This window comes from Pelophylax lessonae (genome assembly GCF_965119305.1).
Source record: "Pelophylax lessonae genome assembly, chromosome: 1".
Classification (NCBI taxonomy): Eukaryota; Metazoa; Chordata; class Amphibia; order Anura; family Ranidae; genus Pelophylax; species Pelophylax lessonae.
Window position 1 is genome coordinate 87238 of NC_138768.1, and position 21153 is coordinate 108390.

The 21153-nt window shown below is 52.9% G+C and overlaps 1 protein-coding gene across 1 annotated transcript in view; it reads left to right on the plus strand.

The window, feature by feature from the left end:
* Positions 1–21153, plus strand: part of DOK1 (docking protein 1) — a 71680-nt gene that overhangs the window by 16997 nt on the left and 33530 nt on the right. Inside the window, exons 2-3 of the mRNA XM_082243186.1 lie at positions 19684–19986; positions 20679–20766. Of these exons, the coding sequence (XP_082099312.1) occupies positions 19684–19986; positions 20679–20766 (391 nt within the window). The remainder of the gene's footprint in view (positions 1–19683; positions 19987–20678; positions 20767–21153) is intronic.

Here is a 21153-nt window from a genome sequence, read left to right on the forward strand (position 1 = left end):
AGCACTGCCCGGACACGGACCCAGCACTAACCCCATATAGAGCCAGCACTGCCCGGACACGGACCCAGCACTAACCCCACATAGAGCCAGCACTGCCCGGACACGGACCCAGCACTAACCCCATATAGAGCCAGCACTGCCCGGACACGGACCCAGCACTAACCCCATATAGAGCCAGCACTGCCCGGACACTGACCCGGCACTAACCCCATATAGAACCAGCACTGGCTGGACACGGACCCAGCACTAACCCCATATAGAGCCAGCACTGCCCGGACACGGACCCGGCACTAAAACCATATAGAGCTAGCACTGAGCGGACACTGACCCAGCACTAACCCCGTATCGAGCCAGCACTGCCCGGACACGGACCCGGCACTAACCCCATATAGACCCAGCACTAACCCCATATAGAGCCAGCACTGCCCGGACACGGGCCCGGCACTAACCCCATATAGAGCCAGCACTGCCCGGACACGGACCCGGCACTAACCCCATATAGACCCAGCACTGCCCGGACACGGACCTGGCACTAACCCCATATAGAGCCAGCACTGCCCGGACACGGACCCGGCACTAACCCCATATAGACCCAGCACTAACCCCATATAGAGCCAGCACTGCCCGGACACGGGCCCGGCACTAACCCCATATAGAGCCAGCAATGCCCGGACACGGACCCGGCACTAACCCCATATAGACCCAGCACTAACCCCATATAGAGCCAGCACTGCCTGGACACGGGCCCGGCACTAACCCCATATAGAGCCAGCACTGCCCGGACACGGACCCGGCACTAACCCCATATAGACCCAGCACTGCCTGGACACGGACCTGGCACTAACCCCATATAGAGCCAGCGCTGCCCGGACACGGACCCAGCACTAACCCCATATAGAGCCAGCACTGCCCGGACACGGACCCAGCACTAACCCCATATAGAGCCAGCACTGCCCGGACACGGACCCAGCACTAACCCCATATAGAGCCAGCACTGCCCATACACGGACCCAGCACTAACCCCATATAGAGCCAACACTGCCTGGACACGGACCCAGCACTAACCCCATATATACCCAGCACTGCCCGGACACGGACCCAGCACTAACCCCATATAGAGCCAGCACTGCCCATACACGGACCCAGCACTAACCCCATATAGAGCCAGCACTGCCCGGACACGGACCCAGCACTAACCCCATATAGAGCCAGCACTGCCCGGACACGGACCCAGCACTAACCCCATATAGAGCCAGCACTGCCCATACACGGACCCAGCACTAACCCCATATAGTGCCAGCACTGCCCGGACACGAACCCAGCACTAACCCCATATAGAGCCAGCACTGCCCGGACACGGACCCAGCACTAACCCCATATAGAGCCAGCACTGCCCGGACACGGACCCAGCACTAACCCCATATAGAGCCAGCACTGCCTGGACACGGACCCAGCACTAACCCCATATAGAGCCAGCACTGCCCAGACACGGACCCAGCACTAACCCCATATAGAGCCAGCACTGCCCGGACACGGACCCGGCACTAACCCCATATAGAGCCAGCACTGCCCGGACACGGACCCAGCACTAACCCCATATAGAGCCAGCACTGCCCATACACGGACCCAGCACTAACCCCATATAGAGCCAGCACTGCCCGGACACGGACCCAGCACTAACCCCATATAGAGCCAGCACTGCCTGGACACGGACCCAGCACTAACCCCATATAGAGCCAGCACTGCCCGGACACGGACCCAGCACTAACCCCATATAGAGCCAGCACTGCCCAGACACGGACCCAGCACTAACCCCATATAGAGCCAGCACTGCCCGGACACGGACCTGGCACTAACCCCATATAGACCTAGCACTAACCCCATATAGAGCCAGCACTGCCCGGACACGGACCCGGCACTAACCCCATATAGAGCCAGCACTAACCCCATATAGAGCCAGCACTGCCTGGACACGGGCCCGGCACTAACCCCATATAGAGCCAGCACTGCCCAGACACGGACCCAGCACTAACCCCATATAGAGCCAGCACTGCCCGGACACGGACCCAGCACTAACCCCATATAGAGCCAGCACTGCCCATACACGGACCCAGCACTAACCCCATATAGAGCCAGCACTGCCCGGACACGGACCCAGCACTAACCTCATATAGAGCCAGCACTGCCTGGACACGGACCCAGCACTAACCCCATATAGAGCCAGCACTGCCCGGACACGGACCCAGCACTAACCCCATATGGAGCCAGCACTGCCCAGACACGGACCCAGCACTAACCCCATATAGAGCCAGCACTGCCCGGACACGGACCTGGCACTTACCCCATATAGACCCAGCACTAACCCTATATAGAGCCAGCACTGCCCGGACACGGACCCGGCACTAACCCCATATAGACCCAGCACTAACCCCATATAGAGCCAGCACTGCCCGGACACGGACCCGGCACTAACCCCATATAGACCCAGCACTGCCTGGACACGGACCTGGCACTAACCCCATATAGAGCCAGCGCTGCCCGGACACGGACCCAGCACTAACCCCATATAGAGCCAGCACTGCCCGGACACGGACCCAGCACTAACCCCATATAGAGCCAGCACTGCCCGGACACGGACCCAGCACTAACCCCATATAGAGCCAGCACTGCCCAGACACGGACCCAGCACTAACCCCATATAGAGCCAGCACTGCCCGGACACGGACCCAGCACTAACCCCATATAGAGCCAGCACTGCCCAGACACGGACCCAGCACTAACCCCATATAGAGCCAGCACTGCCTGGACACGGACCTGGCACTAACCCCATATAGAGCCAGCGCTGCCCGGACACGGACCCAGCACTAACCCCATATAGAGCCAGCACTGAGCGGACATGGACCTGGCACACTCTTGGAAGCACACAGTAGACATGTGACGGTGATTTGGAGTTTCCAGGAATTAGAGACTCATCCTGTAAATTGGATGTTAATGAGATGAGAAGATTGATACTTTGTGTCAGAAATAGAAACATAATTACTATTCACTTCACCGGAGAGTGACTAATTATATGTCACCCATGTCACGGCTCCGCCCACTCAGGACTCACTACCTGCTGATTATATATGTCACTGATGTGTATATTTATTTTCAGAATTAGGAGAAAGACTTGGCAACCATCACCTAGGGGAGGGGCAGAGACACAAACTACTACAGGAAATCTCCCCATTGTGGGAGGGGCAGAGACACAAACTACTGCAGGAAATCTCCCCATTGTGGGAGGGGCAGAGACACAAACTACTGTGGGAAATCTCCCCTTTGTGGGAGGGGCAGAGATACAAACTGCTGTAAGGAAATCTCCCCATTGTGGGAGGGGCAGAGACACAAACTACTGTGGGAAATCTCCTCTCTGTGGGAGGGGCAGAGATACAAACTGCTGGGGGTAAATCTCCCCTTTGTGGGAGGGGCAGAGATACAAACTACTGTAAGGGAATCTCCCCATTGTGGGAGGGGCAAAGACTCAAACTACTGCTGGGAAATCTTCCCTTTGTGGGAGGGGCAGAGACACAAATGACTGTGGGGAAATCTCCACTTAATGGGAGGGGAAGAGAAGGAAAACTGCTGCAGTAAATCTCTCCTTTGTGGGAGGGGAGGAGACACCAACTCCTAAAAGAAATCTCCCCTTAATGGGAGGGACAGAGACACAAAATACTGGGGAGAATTATCCCCATTGTGGGAGGGACAGAGACACAAACCACTGCGGGAAATCTCCCATTTGTGGGAGGGGCAGAGACACAAAATACTGGGGGGAGTTATCCCCATTGTGGGAGGGGCAGAGACACAAACTACTGTGGGAAATCTCCCTTTTGTGGGAGGGGCAGAGACACAAACTATTGCGGGACATCTCACGATTGTGGGAGGGGCAGAGACACAAAATACTGCAAGGAAATCCCTCCATTGTGGGCGGGGCAGAGAGACAAACAACAGTGGGAAATCTCCCCATTGTGGGAGGAGCAGAGACACAAACTACTGCAGGAAATCTCCCCATTGTGGGAGGAGCAGAGACACAAATGACTGTGGGGAAATCTCCACTTAATGGGAGGGGAAGAGAAGGAAAACTGCTGCAGTAAATCTCTCCTTTGTGGGAGGGGAGGAGACACCAACTCCTAAAAGAAATCTCCCCATTGTGGGAGGGGCAGTGACACAAACCACAGGGGGGGGAATCTCCCCTGGGGGGATCTCCCCTTTGTGGGAAGGGCAGAGACACAAACTACTGAAAGAAATCTCCCCATTGTGGGAGGGGCATAGACGCAAACCAGTGCGGGACATCTCATTATTGTGGGAGGGGCAGTGACACAAACTACTGCGGGACATCTCGCCATTGTGGGAGGGGCAGAGATAAAAACTACTGGGAGGAATCCCCCCATTGTGGGAGGGGCAGAGACACAAACTACTGGAGGGAATCCCCCCCATTGTGGGAGGGGCAGAGACACAAACTACTGGAGGGAATCCCCCTATTGTGGGAGGGGCAGAGACCCAAACTGCTGGAGAGAATCCCGCTATTGTGGGAGGGGCGGAGACACAAACTACTGGAGGGAATTCCCCCATTCTGGGAGGGGCAGAGACACAAACTACTGGGAGGAATCCCCCCATTGTGGGAGGGGCAGAGACACAAACTACTGGGAGGAATCCCCCCATTGTGGGAGGGGCAGAGACACAAACTAATGGATGGAATCTCCCCATTGTGGGAGTGGCAGAGACACAAACTACTGGAGGGAATCCCCCCATTGTGGGAGGGGCAGAGACACAAACTACTGGAGGGAATCCCCCCATTGTGGGAGGGGCAGAGACACAAACTACTGTGGGAAATCTCCCTATTGTGAAGGTCAGAGGGAGAAGTTTGTAATTGGATAGTTTGCAGACTGATGAATAAAATGTTCTTTTACTTACTAGAAATGACTCCGCCCAGTAGTTGGTCTGAAACTGGGGCGGAGTCTTGAAGAAGATGGATTCTTTTTTAGAGGGAACTGTGGAATATTTTCCCACCATGGAGGTCCATGGGACGCAGCGAGAAGGTTCGGTCTCCGCAGGGGACGTTCTATTATTGGAGGTGATATTTCCATTCGTTCCCCCTGATCTTCCCAATGGAACCCTCCTAGGTAGAATCTCCCATCTCAGTATGTACAGTACAGAAGCAGGTAAGAATCTGCAATGTTCTGAGGAGGGATCGTTGGGTGAATTCTCATTATAATTGGAAGATTTCCTCGTCTTCATGTCACACGTGTAGATCTACTACCACCAGATCTCAGGGGTCTCCAGCACAGCAGCATGCAGGAATTGGGCTGTGTTGTCCCCAGGGACAGACTCTGAACTCTGAACTTATTGACTACAATTTATTTCTGTATACTTCCTCTTTCTGGCACTTCGGGTGACATGTGTGGTATCTGCTGATGACAGACGTTATCTTACATGTCATAAAGCTGATATCTCTACCAAGGTCTGTCCTTGGCTTCGCTGTATTTGGTGGATCCAACTTCCTCCCCGGGATCTCCACATCTCCTGGAATTTCCAGCTTATCTGCCCGGCTTCTAATTATGGCCTCAAAATTTGGAAAGTTGGGACTGTCATGGGGGACATGAGCCAATGTCAAAACCAGGTAATGCCCTGGGGGTCAGGTGCAAATACCAAACCTAGGGATGAACCAGTGCCAAAGCCAGGGAATGCCATGGGGGATCATGTACCAATGTCAATGCTGGGGGGTTACCAAGGGGGAGATGTACCAATGCCAAAGCCGGGGGTTAAGAAGAGGGACGTGTAAAAATGCAAAACCTGGGAACTACCAAGGGGGACATGTACTAATGCCATAGCTGGGAACTACCAAGGGGAACATGTGCCAATGCCAAAGCCGGGGGTTACCAAGTGAACATGTGCCAATGCCAAACCTGGGAACTACCAAGGGGGACATGTACCAATGCTAAAGCTGGGGACTACCAAGAGGGACATGTACCAATGCCATAGCTGGGAACTACCAAGAGGGACATGTACCAATGCCATAGCTGGGGACTACCAAGGGGGACATGTACCAATGCCATAGCTGGGAACTACCAAGGGGAACATGTGCCAATGCCAAAGCCGGGGGTTACCAAGTGAACATGTGCCAATGCCAAACCTGGGAACTACCAAGGGGGACATGTACCAATGCTAAAGCTGGGGACTACCAAGAGGGACATGTACCAATGCCATAGCTGGGAACTACCAAGAGGGACATGTACCAATGCCATAGCTGGGGACTACAAAGGGGAACATGTGCCAATGCTAAAGCTGGGGGCTGCCATGGGGAATATGTGACAATGCCAAAGCTGGGAGCTACCAAGAGGGACATGTACCAGTGCCATAGCTGGGGACTACCAAGGGGGACATGTACCAGTGCCATAGCTGGGGACTACCAAGGGGGACATGTACCAGTGCCATAGCTGGGGACTACCAAGGGGGACATGTACCAGTGCCATAGCTGGGGACTACAAAGGGGAACATGTGCCAATGCTAAAGCTGGGGGCTGCCATGGGGAATATGTGCCAATGCCAAAGCTGGGAGCTACCAAGACGGACATGTAACAATGCCAATGTTGGAGTGGGGAGAGGGTTCTTTCATGCAGCGTCCAGGGTGACAATGAAAACACACAGATCATTTAAATGACCTGTTGGGGGGAGGGGTACGCAGTGTTACGGAGAAGTATGATTTTGACAGGCAGTCTCAGCGAAGGCCCAACCTGGCAGCACACAAATCACCGGGAATTTTAGTCTGACCGGCTTAAGTAGTGTGACCGGAGAAGTAGTGTGACCCCCCCAAGGAAGTGGTGTGACGGGAGGAAGTAGTGTGACGGGAGGAAGTGGTGTGACCAGAGGAAGTAGTGTGACCGGAGGAAGTAGTGTGACCGGAGGAAGTGGTGTGACCGGAGGAAATATTGTGACCAGAGGAAGTAGTGTGACCGGAGGAAGTGGTGTGACCGGAGGAAGTGGTGTGACCCGAGAAAGTAGTGTGACCGGAGGAAGTGGTGTGACCCGAGGAAGTGGTGTGACCCGAGGAAGTGGTGTGACCCGAGGAAGTGGTGTGACCCGAGGAAGTGGTGTGACCCGAGGAAGTAGTGTGACCGGAGGAAGTGGTGTGACCCGAGGAAGTGGTGTGACCCGAGGAAGTGGTGTGACCCGAGGAAGTGGTGTGACCCGAGGAAGTGGAAGCAGTGTGACCGGAGAAAGCAGTGTGACCGGAGGAAGTGGTGTGACCGGAGGAAGGGGTGTGACCGGAGGAAGTGGTGTGACCGGAGGAAGTGGTGTGACCGGAGGAAATATTGTGACTGGAGGAAGTAGTGTGACCGGAGGAAGTGGTATGACCTGAGAAAGTGGTGTGACCTGAGAAAGTGGTGTGACTGGAGGAAGTGGTGTGATCAGAGGAAGTAGTGTGACCGGAGAAAGTGGTGTGACTGGAGAAAGTGATGTGACTGGAGAAAGTGATGTGACTGGAGAAAGTGGTGTGACTGGAGAAAGTGGTGTGACCGGAGGAAGTGGTGTGACCGGAGAAAGTGGTGTGACCGGAGGAAATATTGTGACTGGAGGAAGTGGTGTGACCGGAGAAAGTGGTGTGACCAGAGGAAGTGGTGTAACCTGAGGAAGTAGTGTGACCTGAGGAAGTGGTGTGATCAGAGGAAGTAGTGTGACCGGAGAAAGTGGTGTGACCGGTGGAAGTGGTGTGACCGGTGGAAGTGGTGTGACCGGTGGAAGTAGTGTGACCGGTGGAAGTGGTGTGACCTGAGGAAGTGGTGTGACCTGAGGAAGTGGTGTGACCGGTGGAAGTGGTGTGACCTGAGGAAGTGGTGTGACCTGAGGAAGTGGTGTGATCAGAGGAAGTAGTGTGACCGGAGGAAATATTGTAACCGGAGAAAGTGGTGTGACCGGAGAAAGTGGTGTGACCGGAGAAAGTGGTGTGACTGGAGAAAGTGGTGTGACCGGAGAAAGTGGTGTGACCGGAGAAAGTGGTGTGACTGGAGAAAGTGGTGTGACCGGAGAAAGTGGTGTGACCGGAGAAAGTGGTGTGACTGGAGAAAGTGGTGTGACTGGAGAAAGTGGTGTGACTGGAGAAAGTGGTGTGACTGGAGAAAGTGGTGTGACCGGAGAAAGTGGTGTGACCGGAGAAAGTGGTGTGACTGGAGAAAGTGGTGTGACCGGAGAAAGTGGTGTGACCGGAGAAAGTGGTGTGACCGGAGAAAGTGGTGTGACTGGAGAAAGTGGTGTGACTGGAGAAAGTGGTGTGACTGGAGAAAGTGGTGTGACTGGAGAAAGTGGTGTGACTGGAGAAAGTGGTGTGACCGGAGAAAGTGGTGTGACTGGAGAAAGTGGTGTGACTGGAGAAAGTGGTGTGACTGGAGAAAGTGGTGTGACCGGAGAAAGTGGTGTGACCGGAGAAAGTGGTGTGACTGGAGAAAGTGGTGTGACCGGAGAAAGTGGTATGACTGGAGAAAGTGGTGTGACCGGAGAAAGTGGTGTGACCGGAGAAAGTGGTGTGACCGGAGAAAGTGGTATGACTGGAGAAAGTGGTGTGACCGGAGAAAGTGGTGTGACTGGAGAAAGTGGTGTGACCAGGAGAAGTAGTGGCCATAAGAGATCCCTGACAACCATAGGAAGGAGTCTATGACAGTGATGGAGTCTTCTTTATCTCAGCTCTGCACTGCGTCATCCTGAAGGGTTTTAAAAATATCCACCAGAATGCACAAACCCCAATCCATCCTCTGACCCAACCCCCCGATCCAAACCATGATGCAACACCCGAACCAACCCACAACCATACCCCCGATTAATCCACTTATACCCCTACTTGAGGGTAGCATACCTGCCTTGCAGCACTGGGGTCTTTGCATTGATTCCCAGTTAGGACACTATCTGCATGGAGTGTGCATGTTCTCCCTGTGCTTGTAGTGGTTATTTGGTAGCTGTCCCTCTCAGCCCTATTTTGTGATATTGGGACCTTAGAAGGAATTTGAGCTCCATTACGGTGGGGTGTAATGTGAATGCACCCCGTATGCAGCGTGCTATATAAATACCCGTGAACATCCACAGTTCTTTAACCTGTAGAGTTATAGTCCTGAGGCACGGTCCAGTAGGAACTGGACAGAGACAGGACAGGAAATGGAAGAGGCCAGTTAGATATTGATTGAGGAGTCACCAAATTTTTATAGAAGAACAGAATGAGAGGAACTTGAAGATTCGTCAAGATTCCGAGACACAAGGTGGGAATTTTCCTGCAATAAAAACATGGCTACCAAACAAAAATTTCCTATTAACAGGACAGAATTCTTCCAGCTTTTGTAGGCCTCACATTCCGAGACACAAGGGGAGCGTTTTCTTGTTGAAGAAGAAGGGGGAGTGCCAGGAGGAAGTCATTCCAGCAGCAATCCTAACCTTCTAACCCAGGTCCACTCAGACATTGTGCAGCGGGCAGCCCAGAATTCCTGGTGCATATGGGGCTAGCAGCAGCCAATGTTCTGGCATGGACACTCAGTAGTACATGGGCTCCTCTTTACACTTCCAGTCAGCAGCCATAAGGTTCAGGTGCTGCCTGTGATTGGTGCCAGTAGCCAGGTCTGTCCATCCTGAGGTGGCTGCTCTTGATGATCAGTGGAGAAATCACTTCCCCATTGGGAAATGCATCAAAGAAACCCCTTTAAAACTCTTCCACAAAGTGGTGAACCTCTGGGAGGGTGGCAGAAAGTCGGCCATTTTTGCCTTACCATGAAACCAATATGGTGCCCATCCAATAGGGTTCCTTTTCTTTATGACCCAAGTACCTGGATCCCAATATAGATATTGGAGCATGAAGGACCCCATATTCCACAATTGGCCCATGCCTGAGGACTTGTGGAAATGTCCTCCAACTACTGACTCTTCCACATAATGTCTGGGGTTTGGAAGAAGTAAAAATTCCCCCATGAAGCCTATCTGCCTTCCACCTCCTCCTCCTTCTCTGACTCCTCCTCACCCTCCTGTAATAGAAGTACAAAGGTTCCTGGTGGCCCTGAAAGAGTGCAGAGTCTTCCCTGTGCTGTGCGGGGTCTGTTCTAGGAGCTGCACTAGGGGGTATTTGTCGCTGATCCCCACCTAAACGCTACTCATCATTTTAGTCAGCTTCTCAAAGTGCGCCAAAATCCGGCATCCATAATGGGAAAAAAAATCTCCGTAGTCCCCAGAACCTGTCCTTGTTCCCCAATCTGAGATACTGGGTGAGCGTTCGCTGCAGCTGCTGGTCACACTCAACTTCTTTTGTTCTGTAATGTTAAACAAATCAGGATTAGTGCTATACTGTATAGAGGGGTATAGTACTGTATAGAGGAGTATAATACTGTATAGAGGAGTATAGTACTGTATAGAGGAGTATAGTACTGTATAGAGGAGTATAATACTGTATAGAGGAGTATAGTACTGTATAGAGGAGTATAGTACTGTATAGAGGAGTTGTGATAGAGCCATCCAGCACCCAGCTTGGGTGCTTTCATAAGTATAGAGCTTCTTCCAGTCTGGACATAGGAACCAGATAATATAACCGACCACACAAGACTAGCTGACAAATGGCTTGTATGAGAAGTGGAACTCTTTATTACACCAGGTCAGATTAGGCTGATTCCATTATATGTAAAGGAAATTGTATACAGGAATATAATTACCATAACTAAGGAACAACCAACATAAACTATGCTAATCCACCTCTAGTGACTAATAACTGACAGTGTTATAATTAACATGAGCTAATTAACTAGTCACTTAAACCAGCCTAGGTGGAGGGGACAATACTAGCAGACAGAGAAACAATAGATGACCTAATTAACAATGGGGGAGACACGTCATCAGAAGACACATGATGTCTCAGCAGTCTCATCCAGTGGAATTAATTTATCTTCAAAGATCTTCTGAGGATTATGGTTGATAACTATATTTCTGTCCCAAGTAAAGGAGCCTCTGGAACCAGGTCTGCAGGAGGGCCACCATATTCCCTCTCCAACCCAGTCTGCAGGAGGGCCACCATATTCCCTCTCCAACCCAGTCTGCAGGAGGGCCACCATATTCCCTCTGACCATTGCCCTGTACAAGGTTAATATTACATCTTTCCATCCACTCCAGAAGGGAAGATTTATTGTCCTTATTCAGAGAAGTAATCCAAACCTCGCTCTCAGCGTTCATTAAGTGGTGATCCATTATTAGAGAATGATCTGCTCTCTCAATGGGCCATATTCAGTGAGTAGGGGGCTTGCCCCTAGTTCTCTGCAAAAAACACTGTGCTGGTTGGGTCTGTCACAGGACTTTAACACCGAATAGAGGAGTAAAGTACCATATAAAGGGCTATAACACTGTATAGAGGAGTAAAAGACAGTATAGAGAAGTATAGTACGGTATACTTATATCCTCCACCCATAATTGTCCCCGTGTTATATCCTCTGCCTGGGTTGTTGGTTGTCACTCTCTATGGATGTCTTGTTCAGGTAGGTTCCTGTTGGGGAGGTTGGTGGAAGAAGTGTGATTGGTAGAAGTAGTCTGTCGTGCTCAGGAAGGTTTCTGTCGCAGAGGTTGGTGGAAGTAGTGTGTTTTCCTCAGGTAGGTTCCCGTCGGGGAGGTTGGTGGAAGTAGTATGTCTTCCTCAGGTAGGTTCCTGTGGGGGAGGATGGTGGAAGTAGTGTAATCAGAAGGAAGTAGTGTGTCTTGCTCAGGTAGGTTCCCGTCGAGGAGGTTGGTGGAAGTAGTGTAATCAGAGGAAGTAGTGTGTCTTGCTCAGGTAGGTTCCCATCGGGGAGGTTGGTGGAAGTAGTGTGTCTTCCTCAGGTAGGTTCCCGTCGGGGATATTGGTGGAAGTAGTGTGATTGGTAGAAGCAGTGTAATCAGAGGAAGTAGTGTGTCTTGCTTAGGTAGGTTCTTGTCGGGGAGGTTGGTGGAAGTAGTGTGATTGGTAGAAGTAGTGTAATCAGAGGAAGTAGTGTGTCTTGCTCAGGTAGGTTCCCATCGGGGAGGTTGGTGGAAGTAGTGTGTCTTCCTCGGGTAGGTTCCCGTCGGGGATATTGGTGGAAGTAGTGTGATTGGTGGAAGTAGTGTGATTGGTAGAAGTAGTGTAATCAGAGGAAGTAGTGTGTCTTGCTAAGGTAGGTTCCCATCGGGGAGGTTGGTGGAAGTAGTGTGTCTTGCTAAGGTAGGTTCCCATCGGGGAGGTTGGTGGAAGTAGTGTAATTGGTGGAAGCAGTGTGTCTTGCTAAGGTAGGTTCCTGTCAGGTAGGTTGGTAGAAGTGTGATTGGTGGAAGTAGTGTGTCTTGCTCAGGTAGGTTTCTGTCGGGAATTTGGTGAAAGTAGTGTAATCAGAGGAAGTAGTGTGTCTTGCTCAGGTAGGTTCCTGTGGGGGAGGTTGGTGGAAGTAGTGTGTCTTCCTCAGGTAGGTTCCTTTGGGGGAGGTAGGTGGAAGTAGTGTGTCTTCCTCAGGTAGGTTCCTGTGGGGGAGGTAGGTGGAGGTAGTGTGTCTTCCTCAGGTAGGTTCCTGTGGGGGAGGTAGGGGGAAGTAGTGTGACTTCCTCAGGTAGGTTCCTGTGGGGGAGGTAGGGGGAAGTAGTGTGACTTCCTCAGGTAGGTTCCTGTGGGGGAGGTAGGGGGAAGTAGTGTGACTTCCTCAGGTAGGTTCCTGTGGGGGAGGTAGGGGGAAGTAGTGTGACTTCCTCAGGTAGGTTCCTGTGGGGGAGGTAGGGGGAAGTAGTGTGACTTCCTCGGGTAGGTGGAGGTAGTGTGTCTTCCTCAGGTAGGTTCCTTTGGGGGAGGTAGGTGGAAGTAGTGTGTCTTCCTCAGGTAGGTTCCTGTGGGGGAGGTAGGTCGAAGTAGTGTGATTGGTGGAAGCAGTGTGTCTTGCTAAGGTAGGTTCCTGTAGGGGAGGTTGGTAGAAGTGTGATTGGTGGAAGTAGTGTGTCTTGCTCAGGTAGGTTTCTGTCGGGAATTTGGTGAAAGTAGTGTAATCAGAGGAAGTAGTGTGTCTTGCTCAGGTAGGTTCCTGTGGGGGAGGTTGGTGGAAGTAGTGTGTCTTCCTCAGGTAGGTTCCTTTGGGGGAGGTAGGTGGAAGTAGTGTGTCTTCCTCAGGTAGGTTCCTGTGGGGGAGGTAGGTGGAAGTAGTGTGTCTTCCTCAGGTAGGTTCCTTTGGGGGAGGTAGGTGGAAGTGGTGTGTCTTCCTCAGGTAGGTTCCTGTGGGGGAGGAGGGTGGAAGTAGTGTAATCAGAGGAAGTAGTGTGTCTTGCTCAGGTAGGTTCCCATCGGGGAGGTTGGTGGAAGTAGTGTGTCTTCCTCAGGTAGGTTCCCGTCGGGGATATTGGTGGAAGTAGTGTGATTGGTAGAAGCAGTGTGTCTTGCTTAGGTAGGTTCTTGTCGGGGAGGTTGGTGGAAGTAGTGTGATTGGTAGAAGTAGTTTAATCAGAGGAAGTAGTGTGTCTTGCTTAGGTAGGTTCTTGTCGGGGAGGTTGGTGGAAGTAGTGTGATTGGTAGAAGTAGTGTAATCAGAGGAAGTAGTGTGTCTTGCTCAGGTAGGTTCCCATCGGGGAGGTTGGTGGAAGTAGTGTGTCTTCCTCGGGTAGGTTCCCGTCGGGGATTTTGGTGGAAGTAGTGTGATTGGTGGAAGTAGTGTGATTGGTAGAAGTAGTGTAATCAGAGGAAGTAGTGTGTCTTGCTAAGGTAGGTTCCCATAGGGGAGGTTGGTGGAAGTAGTGTGTCTTGCTAAGGTAGGTTCCCATCGGGGAGGTTGGTGGAAGTAGTGTAATTTGTGGAAGCAGTGTGTCTTGCTAAGGTAGGTTCCTGTCAGGTAGGTTGGTAGAAGTGTGATTGGTGGAAGTAGTGTGTCTTGCTCAGGTAGGTTTCTGTCGGGAATTTGGTGAAAGTAGTGTAATCAGAGGAAGTAGTGTGTCTTGCTCAGGTAGGTTCCTGTGGGGGAGGTTGGTGGAAGTAGTGTGTCTTCCTCAGGTAGGTTCCTTTGGGGGAGGTAGGTGGAAGTAGTGTGTCTTCCTCAGGTAGGTTCCTGTGGGGGAGGTAGGTGGAAGTAGTGTGTCTTCCTCAGGTAGGTTCCTGTGGGGGAGGTAGGGGGAAGTAGTGTGACTTCCTCAGGTAGGTTCCTGTGGGGGAGGTAGGGGGAAGTAGTGTGACTTACTCAGGTAGGTTCCTGTGGGGGAGGTAGGGGGAAGTAGTGTGACTTCCTCAGGTAGGTTCCTGTGGGGGAGGTAGGGGGAAGTAGTGTGACTTCCTCAGGTAGGTTCCTGTGGGGGAGGTAGGGGGAAGTAGTGTGACTTCCTCAGGTAGGTGGAGGTAGTGTGTCTTCCTCAGGTAGGTTCCTGTGGGGGAGGTAAAGGGAAGTAGTGTGACTTCCTCAGGTAGGTGGAGGTAGTGTGTCTTCCTCAGGTAGGTTCCTGTGGGGGAGGTAGGGGGAAGTAGTGTGACTTCCTCAGGTAGGTTCCTGTGGGGGAGGTAGGGGGAAGTAGTGTGACTTCCTCAGGTAGGTTCCTGTGGGGGAGGTAGGGGGAAGTAGTGTGACTTCCTCGGGTAGGTGGAGGTAGTGTGTCTTCCTCAGGTAGGTTCCTTTGGGGGAGGTAGGTGGAAGTAGTGTGTCTTCCTCAGGTAGGTTCCTGTGGGGGAGGTAGGTTGAAGTAGTGTGACTTCCTCAGGTAGGTGGAGGTAGTGTGTCTTCCTCAGGTAGGTTCCTGTGGGGGAGGTAGGTGGAATTAGTGTGTCTTCCTCAGGTAGGTTCCTGTGGGGGAGGTAAGGGGAAGTAGTGTGAATTCCTCAGGTAGGTGGAGGTAGTGTGTCTTCCTCAGGTAGGTTCCTGTGGGGGAGGTAGGGGGAAGTAGTGTGTCTTCCTCAGGTAGGTTCCTGTGGGGGAGGTAGGTGGAAGTAGTGTGTCTTCCTCAGGTAGGTTCCTGTGGGGGAGGTAAGGGGAAGTAGTGTGACTTCCTCAGGTAGGTGGAGGTAGTGTGTCTTCCTCAGGTAGGTTCCTTTGGGGGAGGTTGGTGGAAGTAGTGTGTCTTCCTCAGGTAGGTGGAAGTAGTGTGACTTCCTCAGGTAGGTTCCTGTGGGGGAGGTAGGTGGAAGTAGTGTGTCTTCCTCAGGTAGGTTCCTGTAGGGGAGGTTGGTAGAAGTGTGATTGGTGGAAGTAGTGTGTCTTGCTCAGGTAGGTTTCTGTCGGGAATTTGGTGAAAGTAGTGTAATCAGAGGAAGTAGTGTGTCTTGCTCAGGTAGGTTCCTGTGGGGGAGGTTGGTGGAAGTAGTGTGTCTTCCTCAGGTAGGTTCCTTTGGGGGAGGTAGGTGGAAGTAGTGTGTCTTCCTCAGGTAGGTTCCTGTGGGGGAGGTAGGTGGAAGTAGTGTGTCTTCCTCAGGTAGGTTCCTGTGGGGGAGGTAGGTGGAAGTGGTGTGTCTTCCTCAGGTAGGTTCCTGTGGGGGAGGAGGGTGGAAGTAGTGTAATCAGAAGGAAGTAGTGTGTCTTGCTCAGGTAGGTTCCCGTCGAGGAGGTTGGTGGAAGTAGTGTGATTGGTGGAAGTAGTGTAATCAGAGGAAGTAGTGTGTCTTGCTCAGGTAGGTTCCCATCGGGGAGGTTGGTGGAAGTAGTGTGTCTTCCTCAGGTAGGTTCCCGTCGGGGATATTGGTGGAAGTAGTGTGATTGGTAGAAGCAGTGTGTCTTGCTTAGGTAGGTTCTTGTCGGGGAGGTTGGTGGAAGTAGTGTGATTGGTAGAAGTAGTGTAATCAGAGGAAGTAGTGTGTCTTGCTCAGGTAGGTTCCCATCGGGGAGGTTGGTGGAAGTAGTGTGTCTTCCTCGGGTAGGTTCCCGTCGGGGATATTGGTGGAAGTAGTGTGATTGGTGGAAGTAGTGTGATTGGTAGAAGTAGTGTAATCAGAGGAAGTAGTGTGTCTTGCTAAGGTAGGTTCCCATCGGGGAGGTTGGTGGAAGTAGTGTGTCTTGCTAAGGTAGGTTCCCATCGGGGAGGTTGGTGGAAGTAGTGTAATTGGTGGAAGCAGTGTGTCTTGCTAAGGTAGGTTTCTGTCAGGTAGGTTGGTAGAAGTGTGATTGGTGGAAGTAGTGTGTCTTGCTCAGGTAGGTTTCTGTCGGGAATTTGGTGAAAGTAGTGTAATCAGAGGAAGTAGTGTGTCTTGCTCAGGTAGGTTCCTGTGGGGGAGGTTGGTGGAAGTAGTGTGTCTTCCTCAGGTAGGTTCCTTTGGGGGAGGTAGGTGGAAGTAGTGTGTCTTCCTCAGGTAGGTTCCTGTGGGGGAGGTAGGTGGAAGTAGTGTGTCTTCCTCAGGTAGGTTCCTGTGGGGGAGGTAGGGGGAAGTAGTGTGACTTCCTCAGGTAGGTTCCTGTGGGGGAGGTAGGGGGAAGTAGTGTGACTTCCTCAGGTAGGTTCCTGTGGGGGAGGTAGGGGGAAGTAGTGTGACTTCCTCAGGTAGGTTCCTGTGGGGGAGGTAGGGGGAAGTAGTGTGACTTCCTCAGGTAGGTTCCTGTGGGGGAGGTAGGGGGAAGTAGTGTGACTTCCTCGGGTAGGTGGAGGTAGTGTGTCTTCCTCAGGTAGGTTCCTTTGGGGGAGGTAGGTGGAAGTAGTGTGTCTTCCTCAGGTAGGTTCCTGTGGGGGAGGTAGGTCGAAGTAGTGTGACTTCCTCAGGTAGGTGGAGGTAGTGTGTCTTCCTCAGGTAGGTTCCTGTGGGGGAGGTAAAGGGAAGTAGTGTGACTTCCTCAGGTAGGTGGAGGTAGTGTGTCTTCCTCAGGTAGGTTCCTGTGGGGGAGGTAGGGGGAAGTAGTGTGACTTCCTCAGGTAGGTTCCTGTGGGGGAGGTAGGGGGAAGTAGTGTGACTTCCTCAGGTAGGTTCCTGTGGGGGAGGTAGGGGGAAGTAGTGTGACTTCCTCGGGTAGGTGGAGGTAGTGTGTCTTCCTCAGGTAGGTTCCTTTGGGGGAGGTAGGTGGAAGTAGTGTGTCTTCCTCAGGTAGGTTCCTGTGGGGGAGGTAGGTCGAAGTAGTGTGACTTCCTCAGGTAGGTGGAGGTAGTGTGTCTTCCTCAGGTAGGTTCCTGTGGGGGAGGTAGGTGGAATTAGTGTGTCTTCCTCAGGTAGGTTCCTGTGGGGGAGGTAAGGGGAAGTAGTGTGACTTCCTCAGGTAGATGGAGGTAGTGTGTCTTCCTCAGGTAGGTTCCTGTGGGGGAGGTAGGGGGAAGTAGTGTGTCTTCTTCAGGTAGGTTCCTGTGGGTGAGGTAGGTGAAAGTAGTGTGTCTTCCTCAGGTAGGTTCCTGTGGGGGAGGTAAGGGGAAGTAGTGTGACTTCCTCAGGTAGGTGGAGGTAGTGTGTCTTCCTCAGGTAGGTTCCTTTGGGGGAGGTAGGTGGAAGTAGTGTGTCTTCCTCAGGTAGGTTCCTGTGGGGGAGGTAGGTCGAAGTAGTGTGACTTCCTCAGGTAGGTGGAGGTAGTGTGTCTTCCTCAGGTAGGTTCCTGTGGGGGAGGTAGGTGGAATTAGTGTGTCTTCCTCAGGTAGGTTCCTGTGGGGGAGGTAAGGGGAAGTAGTGTGAATTCCTCAGGTAGGTGGAGGTAGTGTGTCTTCCTCAGGTAGGTTCCTGTGGGGGAGGTAGGGGGAAGTAGTGTGTCTTTCTTCAGGTAGGTTCCTGTGGGGGAGGTAGGTGGAAGTAGTGTGTCTTCCTCAGGTAGGTTCCTGTGGGGGAGGTAAGGGGAAGTAGTGTGACTTCCTCAGGTAGGTGGAGGTAGTGTGTCTTCCTCAGGTAGGTTCCTTTGGGGGAGGTTGGTGGAAGTAGTGTGTCTTCCTCAGGTAGGTGGAAGTAGTGTGACTTCCTCAGGCAGGTTCCTGTGGGGGAGGTAGGTGGAAGTAGTGTGTCTTCCTCAGGTAGGTTCCTGTGGGGAAAGTAGCTGGAAGTAGTGTATCTTCCTCAGGTAGGTTCCTGTGGGGGAGGTAGCTGGAAGTAGTGTGTCTTCCTCAGGTAGGTTCCTGTGGGGGAGGTAGGGGGAAGTAGTGTGTCTTCCTCAGGTAGTTTCCTGTGGGGGACGTAGGTGGAAGTAGTGTGTCTTCCTCAGGTAGGTTCCTGTGGGGGAGGTAGGTGGAAGTAGTGTGTCTTCCTCAGGTAGGTTCCTGTGGGGGAAGTAGCTGGAAGTAGTGTATCTTCCTCAGGTAGGTTCCTGTGGGGGAGGTAGCTGGAAGTAGTGTGTCTTCCTCAGGTAGGTTCCTGTGGGGGAGGTAGGGGGAAGTAGTGTGTCTTCCTCAGGTAGGTTCCTGTGGGGGATGTAGGTGGAAGTAGTGTGTCTTCCTCAGGTAAGTTCCTGTGGGGGAGGTAGGTGGAAGTAGTGTGTCTTCCTCAGGTAGGTTCCTGTGGGAGAGGTAGGTGGAAGTAGTGTGACTTCCTCAGGTAGGTTCCTGTGGGGAAGGTAGGTGGAGGTAGTGTGTCTTCCTCAGGTAGGTGGAAGTAGTGTGACTTCCTCAGGTAGGTTGAAGTAGTGTGTCTTCCTCAGGTAGGTGGAAGTAGTGTGTCTTCCTCAGGTAGGTGGAAGTAGTGTGTCTTCCTCAGGTAGGTTCCTGTGGGGGAGGTAGGTGAAAGTAGTGTGTCTTCCTCAGGTAGGTTCCTGTGGGGGAGGTAGGTGGAAGTAGTGTGACTTCCTCAGGTAGGTTCCTGTGGGGAAGGTAGGTGGAGGTAGTGTGACTTCCTCAGGTAGGTGGAAGTAGTGTGTCTTCCTCAGGTAGGTGGAAGTAGTGTGTCTTCCTCAGGTAGGTGGAAGTAGTGTGTCTTCCTCAGGTAGGTGGAAGTAGTGTGTCTTCCTCAGGTAGGTTCCTGTGGGGGAGGTAGGTGAAAGTAGTGTGTCTTCCTCAGGTAGGTTCCTGTGGGGGAGGTAGGTGGAAGTAGTGTGACTTCCTCAGGTAGGTTCCTGTGGGGAAGGTAGGTGGAGGTAGTGTGACTTCCTCAGGTAGGTGGAGGTAGTGTGACTTCCTCAGGTAGGTGGAGGTAGTGTGACTTCCTCAGGTAGGGGGAAGTAGTGTGACTTCCTCAGGTAGGTGGAGGTAGTGTGTCTTCCTCAGGTAGGTGGAGGTAGTGTGACTTCCTCAGGTAGGTGGAGGTAGTGTGTCTTCCTCAGGTAGGTGGAGGTAGTGTGTCTTCCTCAGGTAGGTGGAGGTAGTGTGTCTTCCTCAGGTAGGTTCCTGTGGGGGAGGTTGGTGGAAGTAGTGTGACTTCCTCAGGTAGGTGGAGGTAGTGTGACTTCCTCAGGTAGGTGGAGGTAGTGTGACTTCCTCAGGTAGGTGGAGGTAGTGTGACTTCCTCAGGTAGGTGGAGGTAGTGTGTCTTCCTCAGGTAGGTTCCTGTTGGGGAGGTTGGTGGAGGTAGTGTGACTTCCTCAGGTAGGTGGAGGTAGTGTGACTTCCTCAGGTAGGTGGAGGTAGTGTGACTTCCTCAGGTAGGTGGAAGTAGTGTGTCTTCCTCAGGTAGGTGGAGGTAGTGTGTCTTCCTCAGGTAGGTTCCTGTGGGGGAGGTTGGTGGAAGTAGTGTGACTTCCTCAGGTAGGTGGAGGTAGTGTGACTTCCTCGGGTAGGTGGAGGTAGTGTGACTTCCTCAGGTAGGTGAAGGTAGGTGTTCACCTTCTGAGTCTTCCTTTCTTCTCTGTAGAAGTGGAAGCGTTGCTATGTCCTCCTGTACCCGGACTCGCCCTTCGGTGTGGCGCGATTGGAGATCTATGACTGGAAGGACGGTACAATGGCTGGTGAGAAATTTCACACCCGGAAAGCGGCGGATCGGAAAGTCATACGATTGGCGGAATGCATTCGCGTATCTCCAGCGCCAGCAGAGAGCGGCTATAAGGACAACATGGCGGCCTTCATCATAGAGACCAGCGACAAGACCATGCTGCTGTCTGCGGAGCCCCCCATGTGTGAGGAGTGGGTGCAGACACTGAGTGAGGCCGCATTTCCGGTGAGTGGAGGAGGGGAAAGGGGGGAGTGGGTGCAGACACTGAGTGAGGCCACATTTCCGGTGAGTGGAGGAGGCGAGAGGGGTGCAGACAATAAGTGAGGCCACATTCCCGGTGAGTGGAGGAGGCGAGAGGGGTGCAGACAATAAGTGAGGCCACATTCCCGGTGAGTGGAGGAGGGGAGAGGGGGTGCAGACACTGAGCGAGGCCACATTCCCGGTGAGTGGAGGAGGGGAGAGGGGGTGCAGACAATGAGTGAGGCCACATTCCCGGTGAGTGGAGGAGGGGAGAGGGGGTGCAGACACTGAGCGAGGCCACATTCCCGGTGAGTGGAGGAGGGGAGAGGGGATGCAGACAATAAGTGAGGCCACATTCCCGGTGAGTGGAGGAGGGGAGAGGGGGTGCAGACACTGAGCGAGGCCACATTCCCGGTGAGTGGAGGAGGGGAGAGGGGGTGCAGACAATGAGTGAGGCCACATTCCCGGTGAGTGGAGGAGGGTAGAGGGGGGGCAGAGACTGAGCAAGGCCACAATCCCGATGAGTGGAGGAGGGGAGAGGGGGTGCAGAGACTGAGCGAGGCTGTATTCCCAGTGAGTGGAGGAGGGGAGGGTACATCCAGTGTCCTCCCTGTACTGTATATGGACTGCCAGGTGGAAGCGGAGTTGGTGAGCGGCCATCTTTCTTTGTCTCTCAGGGAAATGGAACAAAGCCGGGGAAGGAGAGTCCAGACAGCGTGGCGCTAGAGATGGCGGTAAATACCATCTACATCTCCCGAGAGCAAGGTGAGTCCATCCCCCGCCACTGCGCCTCATTCCTTGGTGCCATCTGCTCTGTATATCTACAACTCACTCCTCCTCCTCTCCATAGTGCCCCCTGTCCTCTCCTCGTGTATATCCCACCTTCTCCTCTCCATAGTGCCCCGTGTCCTCTCCTCGTGTATATCCCACCTTCTCCTCTCCATAGTGCCCCGTGTCCTCTCCTCGTGTATATCCCACCTTCTCCTCTCCATAGTGCCCCGTGTCCTCTCCTCGTGTATATCCCACCTTCTCCTCTCCATAGTGCCCCGTGTCCTCTCCTCGTGTATATCCCACCTTCTCCTCTCCATAGTGCCCCGTGTCCTCTCCTCGTGTATATCCCACCTTCTCCTCTCCATAGTGCCCCGTGTCCTC